Source organism: Haemorhous mexicanus, chromosome 3 (assembly GCF_027477595.1).
Source record: "Haemorhous mexicanus isolate bHaeMex1 chromosome 3, bHaeMex1.pri, whole genome shotgun sequence".
In the NCBI taxonomy this organism is placed as follows: domain Eukaryota; kingdom Metazoa; phylum Chordata; class Aves; order Passeriformes; family Fringillidae; genus Haemorhous; species Haemorhous mexicanus.
This window is the reverse complement of record NC_082343.1, coordinates 8,108,298-8,116,759: the sequence shown is the minus strand read 5'-3', so window position 1 is coordinate 8,116,759 and position 8,462 is coordinate 8,108,298. Positions and strand designations below refer to the sequence as shown.

General features: G+C 45.3%; 1 protein-coding gene across 1 annotated transcript; it reads left to right on the top strand.

Annotated features, from left to right (window-relative positions):
• Nucleotides 1-1,762: 1,762 nt before the first annotated feature.
• On the top strand, nt 1,763-8,462 carry SDE2 (SDE2 telomere maintenance homolog). The gene is made up of 7 exons (XM_059840696.1): nt 1,763-1,919; nt 2,764-2,881; nt 3,433-3,544; nt 4,134-4,303; nt 5,643-5,754; nt 6,354-6,750; nt 8,172-8,462. The coding sequence occupies exons 1-7, from the start codon at nt 1,794-1,796 to the stop codon at nt 8,388-8,390; spliced, it is 1,254 nt and encodes a 417-aa protein (XP_059696679.1). The 5' UTR covers nt 1,763-1,793; the 3' UTR covers nt 8,391-8,462.

Here is an 8,462-nt window from a genome sequence, read left to right as displayed (position 1 = left end):
TCACCACCTTCAGTGCAAAGATCTCCTTCCTAACATCTAATCTAAATCTCTGCTCTGTTAGTTTAAACCCATTCCCCACTGCCCCATGACTATCTGTCTCTGCCTCTTTTCTATGAGCATCTTTTAAGTACTGGAAGGCTGCAAGGTGGTCACCCCAGAGCCTGCTCTTCTGCAGGCTGAACAACCCCAGCTGCCTCAGCCTGTCTTCACAGCTGAGGTGCTCCAGCTGCACTGAGCCCTCCTCTGAATCTGCTCCAACAGGCTGCCTTTCCTGTGCTGAGGGTGAGCCGGGCACAGCCCTTTGGATGGGATGTCATATGGGTGTTATAGATCAATAATGAGATGATTGGCTCTGGCAATTAAAAGATAACTATAGTGCAAATATTAATAAAAGCTTTAGTGATGTATAGTTATGTTATTGGAGTTTAGATGTCCTCTGTTCTCCCCACAGTTCCCTTTCCCCCCCCGTGTTGTGACCATCAGACAGCTGGGCTGTCTAGCACAGGTAGAAGAAGGCTGCACATGCGTCCCTTGCATGGGGCAGCTGGGAATGGAAAAGCTCAGGGGCTGCTTAGGGGGTGAGGCATGGCTACTCCTGACCTCCAGTCAAGTTACAGGAAAGCAATCTCCACCGATAAATGGCAAGGAAGAGCTGACTGACAGACTTTGGGAGGGGCCAGGGTTGGCTAATGCAACCCCCAGGGGTATAAGAGACTGAGCATCCGTCGTGAAGAGGAGCTGGGTGTGGTGTGCATGAGGGGCAGTTCCCAGTGCTGCAGCTTTTTCCTTATGTAGTCCTTTGTTGCACTTCTGTTAAGGTTTAATAAACCTTTTCAAATTTTCAAAGTGAGCAGTTGTCTCTCACAAGGGGAAAGGGGGCAAAATGCCTCCCTTGACCTGCCAGCTGTCCTTCTTGGGATGCAGCCCCGGATGTATTTGGGTTTCTGGACTGGAAGTACACACTGCTGGCTCCTGTCCTGGTTTTTACCCACAAGAATCCTCAATCCTTCTCTGCAGGGCAGTTCCTAATGAATTTATCTATCTCCCACTCTGTCCTCATGTCTGGGATCACCGGGAGTCACCAGGAGTCTGTAGCATGCACCAAAGTGACTTCAGTGTTGAAATTGTGTTGAAAAGGATCTGTCACCTTAGGCTGCCAAGTTTCATTCAGTGGTCACTTAGGACAAATATTTCAGGTACAAATAGCCTTTGATGTGGGTGTGTTATGTGACCCAGGCGCATCGCCCCCAGATAACCAGAGTTCTGGGCCTGTTCCCATCCCTGTGCAAAAGAGCGGGTGGGAGTAAACAAAGCGAAGGATCCACAGGGACGCGCTGCAAATCCTCGCGTGGAATTCGCTCCGTGTTTGGCCGCACAATGCCGCACATTGCCGGACAGTGCAGGGCATTGCCGGACAATGCAGGGCTGCCCATCCCCGCTGCATTTCCTGCACTCGCGGGGCCCGGCGGTGCCACCGCGGTGCCCCCGGCCCTGAGGGGGCGCGAGCGCTCCCCCCCCGCTCTCCCGTTGCTGCCGCCGCCACAGGAACCACGGCGCGGCTCCGCCCCTGACGGGCTCCAGGAAGGCTGCACAACCCGCCGGGCTGCACGAACTCCGCGGATTGGAACGGCGGGGCTCCTTGGATTCGCCTTGAACCGTTCGCATAAGGAACGGCGAACTAAAAAAACGCGATAAAAACGGGCCGGGAGGTGCCGGGCGGGGCTGAGGGGGCGCGGCCGCGGCCCGGTAGCCCCGCCCCCTTCCGCCTCTCGTGACGTGCGCAGGCCGCAGCGATGGCGGCGCCGGGGCCGGAGCCGCTGTGGGTGCGGGACCCGCTAGGGCCGCGGGCGCGGCCGCTGCCGCTGCCCCCCGGGGGCGGCTCCGTGCTCTGCCTCCGCCGCGACCGCGCCCGGGAGCTGGTGAGTGCCGCGGGAGCGGGGAGCCGGTGTGGGGCCCTCCGGCCTCGGGAGACGCTGCGCTTCCGGTGCCGGCGGTGCTGCGCAGGCCGCCCGCGGCCTCTGCCCGCCGGTACCTGCGGAAGATCCGCACTTGTGCGCACCTTGCTTTCGGTGCTGTCGCTTAGCTGAGCAGCAGGGTTTGCTGTAAGAGAGCCCTGTGGCCTCTTCGCTACGTTATATATATGTGTGTGTGTATATATACATGCACATTGTGGTGGGTTGGCCCTGGCAGGGGTCCAGGCGCACCCCAAAGCCGCTCTCTCCTTCCTCTTCTCAGCTGGACAGGGGAGAGAAAATGTAACAAAAGGGGTCAAAGGTCGAGATAAGGACAGGTAGGTCTCTCAGCAGTCAGCATCATGGGCAAAAGAGACTTGGCTTGGGGAAATGAACTTCATTTATTACCAGTCAAAGTCAGGGTAGGATTATGAGACATAAAAGAAATCCTAAAAACACCTTCCCTCCTCCCCTCCCTCTTTCTTTCTCTCCTCTTATCTCCTTCCCACTAGTGGCACTGGAGGACAGGGAATGAAGGTTATGGTCAGATCATCACAGGTTGTTTCTGAATTTTTCCCGTAGTACAGTTTTTCCCTGTTCATGTTTGCAAGCTGATTTAGACTGTATTCAGTCCTTTGGTAACCAGGAATTAAAACAAGCACAGTTAGAGAATATTTGTGCTGTTCAGATTGTCTGATTTTATTTTTCCTCCCGTGGAAGGAAGAAAACACGACTGCTTGATGATTTTCTTTGTCAGAATGTTTCATTTTTTCTGGCTCAATGATCTGACTCAATTTTGCTGCATTTTTAGAACATCCCAGAAGAAAACTTGTATGTGAAGTGTAATGGGCGCCTGGTCAGCGATGAAGATGAGTTGCAGAGTGGAGTTGTTTATAGCCTGGAGCCGAGGCTTTGTGCTGGAAAAGGAGGTTTGTTGTTTATTCTGCTTCTTGGTGATTAGATTCTTAGGTTAAAAAACTGCTGCTGTGCCATGGTCTGTACTGATAGCAGGAGTCCTCAGATACTGGCAGATCTCTTGTTGTCTCTGTGACTGATACAAAGTCTCTGAGCTAAAACCAAAGAGTTTGTGCAAAGCTGAGGATTGACCAGGGAAGCTGAAGTCCAGATCTTCCTCACATCCCTTTTCAGCTTATCTCTGTTAGTGGGAATCTGTAGCATGCACCGACGTGACTGCAGAGTTGAAATAGTGTTGAAAAGGACCTGTCACCTTAGGCTGCCAAGTTTCATTCAGTGGTCACTTAGGACAAATATTTCAGGTACAAATAGTCTGTGATTTGAGTGTGTTATGTGACCTAATAGACTTTATCTTGTTATTAAATATATATATATATATATATATATATATAAATGCCAAGATCTCAGTAGCCAAAGCACTAAAGAGTTCAACCTAAGCTGGACTGCTTACATTGACAAGATGTTTCTGTTTAGCTAATTCCTGTTTCCTTTTTTCCTCTGGAAGGGTTTGGGTCGATGCTGCGAGCCCTGGGTGCTCAGATTGAGAAGACAACAAACAGAGAGGCATGTCGGGATCTCAGTGGAAGGAGACTGAGGGATGTCAATCATGAGAAAGCGTAAGGCATTTCCTCAGAGGCTGACATGATAAAATAACCTCATCCTGTAGCTCACTGTTAACCAAAGAGGTCAAGTGACTGCCTGTTGTAGCAATGAAATGATGTTTTGAGTACTGAAAAGAGCAAAAGTGAGATCTTAAGTGCAGATGGAGTGGAAGCTAACAGGGCTTTCCTGACTGTAATTCTATTATTGCAAAAGCAGATGTGATTTTACTGCAGCCTGAGTCTGAGAGACTGTTCTGCGCCTCTTGGTGCAGAATTCACAATTCCTCCTGTGCAATTCTCACAGTTCTCTCTGAAGCTGCAAGACCGCAGTCCTGGGGATGTCTGAACTTAACCGCTATTTCTGCCTTTCAAAATAAACCCTGCTCTCCTCTCTGTAGCAGAGTCTCTGTCAGTTTCCTCAGTCATTCTGCTGGGTGTTGTTGTCATTTCCCACTGCCTCCCTAAACCCCGCTCTCCTCTCTGTAGCAGAGTCTCTGTCAGTTTCCTGTCATTCCACTGGGTGCTGTTGTCTTTTCCCGTTTCCTCCCAGCCAAGGAGCTGCTGTTGCAGCTGTGAGCGCTGATGTTGGGTGGTGTCGCTGCAGGATGGCGGAGTGGGTGAAGAAGCAGGCGGAGCGGGAGGCGGAGAAGGAGCAGCGGCGGCTGGAGAGGCTGCAGCGGAAGCTGGCGGAGCCGCGGCACACGTTCACCGACCCCGAGTACGAGCGGCAGTACCGCGAGATGGCCGAGCGCCAGGAGGAGTCGCTGCGCATCGGTACGGCAGCACACTGCACGCTGAGAGCCTCGCTTCAGTAGGAAAATCTAAAAAATAATTGTTTCTTTTCAGTTACATGAAATCATAAATTTCAGCGAAATTTGCTTGATTTAATTTTTTCTCTTTGTCTGCAGTGTCTGTTAAATTCCACTTGTGAAAAACGCCAGTCACTTGTTTTTAAAATTTTAAAAGTTTAATAGTAATAAAATGGTTATAAAAATAGTAATACAATCAGAGTAATAATAATGTGGACAATTTGAATTAGGACAATATAAGACAATAAAAATGAAGAGCTATGAACAGTCCGGGTACCTCTTTCTGGGCAAAATAAGCCTGAAAAAGGACCCACGTTAACAGAGGATTAACCCTTAAAAGCAACAGCCTGTTGCATATTCATACACCTCATCCATGATGCATAAATTCCATTCAAACACAGGATTCTGTCTGGGCAGTGTCAGCTTCTTCCTCTGAATCCTGACGGCGTCTTCAGGGCTGAATGAGGCAGGAAGAAGTTAATTTCTTCTGATAATGGAGGAGCAAAAAATTCTTTTTCTCTGAAAGATTTAGGTGTCCTGTGGCTGCTATCTCAGTGCAAGTCCTTTATTTATAAAAAAAAGTGTCTTACATAGCATAGTTTCTATTTTAACATTATATTATAACCTAAAACTATATTTAACACACTACTTAAGAGAATACAGCATAACTTTCTAACACAACTCATATAATATTCATTTTAATATTTGCGAAATTACAATCATAAAATACACATTTTTCACACACTGAACTGCGGGTCACGATACAAGTGATGCTTCACTTTGCTTAGCTAGGTCACCTAGCCAGATTCTGAGTTTAAGATTGAGATTAATTTTGAGATTAAGAGCCAGATTCTGTGAAGGTAGAATTGCTAATTGAGCTGTAAGAATTACCCAGTGAAACTATAAAGGGGTTGTACATAAAAACTAGATATTGGATCCCGCTGCAGGATACCTTGTTTCACTTCCTGGTCTTTGTCATTACTTTATTTATCCCTATATTGTTCTTTTGCTGACAGCTAGATAGTGAAACTTGAGGCTGAATGGGATGAAGAACCTGATAGTTCAGTTCAGGAATCCAATTTTAATTGACTCTTAGTAAATCCATGTAGGAAAGCTTTTGCTGCTACTCAGTTTATGTTCAAGCTTTGAGTCTATATCACCAATAGTGATTTTTTCCACTAGTGTTATAAATTGCATCTGAAGTGAAAAGATAAATAGAATTTACACCAGACGTTAATTGTGTCCTGATGAAGGGCATTTCTTCTAATTCTGGCACTACTGAAACTTTCAAATTTGTTTTGAAGGCTTGCAGGTTATTGCCAGCAAAGCAGTGTCATCAGAAAGTGGCAAGAGTCGGAAACGTCCGGGTGAGCCTGGGAAGAGTGAAATAAAATCTGAAAAAAGAAAATGTCCTTGGTAAGAGTTACACCTTGTTTTTATACTCCAGCCTTAAGCTTTAAAAAGGATGTAAAGTTAGATACATACAAGTAAGCAGAGTCTAGTCTGAGATGTAGACTGAAATAGAAATAAGAAAACTGAACTGATTAAATCAAAGAACTGAAAGTAAACATTTCTGCTTTCCTATAATTCTGTCCCAGATGGAGCAGACAAACTTCATTTGCAAAAATAGACACTTTTTTCCCCCACCCCTTCTAAATTATTATATTCTACTACTTCCTATTATCCTTTTCTTCATAGATTAATTTACAATGAACTTTAAAAGATTGGTTTTCTCCCCTGGCATCTTTCATCTAATGTAACATGGAAGAGAAGTTGAAGATTCCAGTCATTTCTGTATTGGGAACGCTGTAATACTGTTTTGGGCATTTATAGGTTGTTTTCAATATGAACAGTTCTTGCAATAACTGAACTGACCTAAATAGCTGTTAAAGTAGCTCCTTATATCTCTCTAAAGAGGGTTTTGGAAAGAGAAACGTGGCAATTAAAAGAAATTATTTAAAAGAAAAAAAGTGAAGATAGATGCATTTTAATTTGTAACGTATTCCCTGTTCCAGGCCAGGGTTGGATGAGGCCACAGGCTCAGGCTGGGAGGATGACAATAAGGATGACTCCCCTTGTGCATCTGACAGAAGTTGTCCTTCAGGCAGCAGTGCTAATGGAAGTCTTGGAAATTCAGATGAGTGTTCAAGCAGCTCTGTGGCTTCAGCAGAGGACAGTCCATCTACCAGTGCAAGTGAGAAACCACTGGAGCAGCCAGAAGGTCCTGGAAGAGATCTGCAAGGAGAGGTGTGCACAGGTGGGCAGGCTGAAATTCTGTCTGAAGAAAACAGCAAAATGACAGAGGCCCCAAAGGAAGACACCCAAGGAAAGAATGGAGTGACTCAAGCTCAGAAAGAAGAGCAAGAAAATGTTCCTGCAAAGGCACAGGAAACAAACCAGTCACAGAGCACAGTAAGTATGAAGCAGGACAAAATGTGGTGTGTCTTCAGCTGCTTTTAGAGCTGAAGAAGCAAACAAGCTCCAGCAATGTAGCTTTTCCCACTGGATTGATAAAGCCCAACTGATAGTTGGCAGCAAAAGGTGCCAATACTTCTGCTTTATGGGTCCTTGCATAATATTACTGTTAAAGATTTTTGGGGATAATGAATCTGGGCTTACTCTAGCAATAAAAAAAGTGTAGCTCTTGTTTTCAGGCTAGGGAGTTACTGGGATTTTCTGCCTTTTTTCACCTTGGGTATAAAGTCAGCTACTGGCAACAACTGAGCTCTGATGTGTGAAAGTTCATTACAGTTCAGTGGGGAAAAGACCAAGGATGTAATCTGATCAATTAGAGCTTTGTCATCTACTGTACTATTAGAGCTGGCAAGTTTCAAACAGGATGTTTACCATTCTTCACTGTTTACCTTTTGCTCAGTATTTGTGAGACTTTCTATTCCTAGAACAGGAAACTCCACCAGTGCTGTGGCAGATTGTTATTGCAGGTGGAAATATTTTTATAGTAGTCCTTGATGAATTTTTCTGGTTTTTTTTTAGAAGTAGGGTGAGAATAATGAGGTAACCAGTTGGGGGTTTGTATGCTTAGCAGGACAAAGGTTCTGATTTTGCTGGCAAGAATTGTTTTTGCCAAGTACATAAGGGGAGTTCTCTCATTCCCACTGCTGTTATTCCTTGCTCTGGGTACAGACTGTATGAGCAGTATGTGCATTTAAATATTGAACAACATGAGCTTAGATTTTGATGTCCTTTGTAGTGTGTTAGTAAATTCTAGCAGTTGAATTATCCCATCTATTCCATGTTTTTTTTTTTTGTAGACAAGGCTCTGGATTGGATTAGACTATCCGTAGGGGTCCTTTTTACCTTCAGTCAATTTGCAAATATACCAATTTCCTTTGAAGATGAAATTTTAATCCACATTTTCTTTTAGTGGCAGGATGAGATGTGAACTTCACAACTTGTTTTTTGGGGTTAATCTTACTAAAAAGAGATGTTTCTTAATAAATTTCTGTAATTACAGCATAACTGTATTAGAAATAACTTTTATCCTCCTTCCTGCTCCTTCTGGAGGTTAATTGGTTGTATTCTGCATCAGGCTAAAAAGGGGCTGTCAGCTTTGCTGTGCCTCAGGAAGCTGAGGTTAAGCTGCTGAACTGCTGGGCAAGATGACAAACTGATGTTTTACATTCAGTTTTCTTGGGAGTATCCTGGGATAATCATAGAACCTTCTGAGGGACCCACAAGAGTCAAAAGTCCAGCTCCTGGCCCTGCACAGGACAGCCCCAAGAATCACACCATGTGCCTGAGAGCATTGCCCAAATGCTTCTTGAACTCCTGTTTTTCTTGAATGTTTTTCTCAAATGTTCTTCTCTTTTCAGGAGGTAGAACCAATAGACCTGCTGGCTTTCAACTCTGCTGCTGAACTGGAAGCCCTGGGTTTAGAGAAGCTGAAGATGGGATTGATGTCTTTGGGACTGAAATGTGGAGGCACTTTGAAGGAAAGAGCAGCAAGGCTTTTTTCAGTGAGAGGTCTGTCTAGAGATGAGATCAAGCCATCCCTATTTGCAAAGCCCCCTAAAGGGAAAACCTCTGGTTAAATTTGGGAATATTTACTTTTTTTTGCATGTGTATTTGATGTTATTAAATAAAAGCTCTTGGTATCCTTTCAA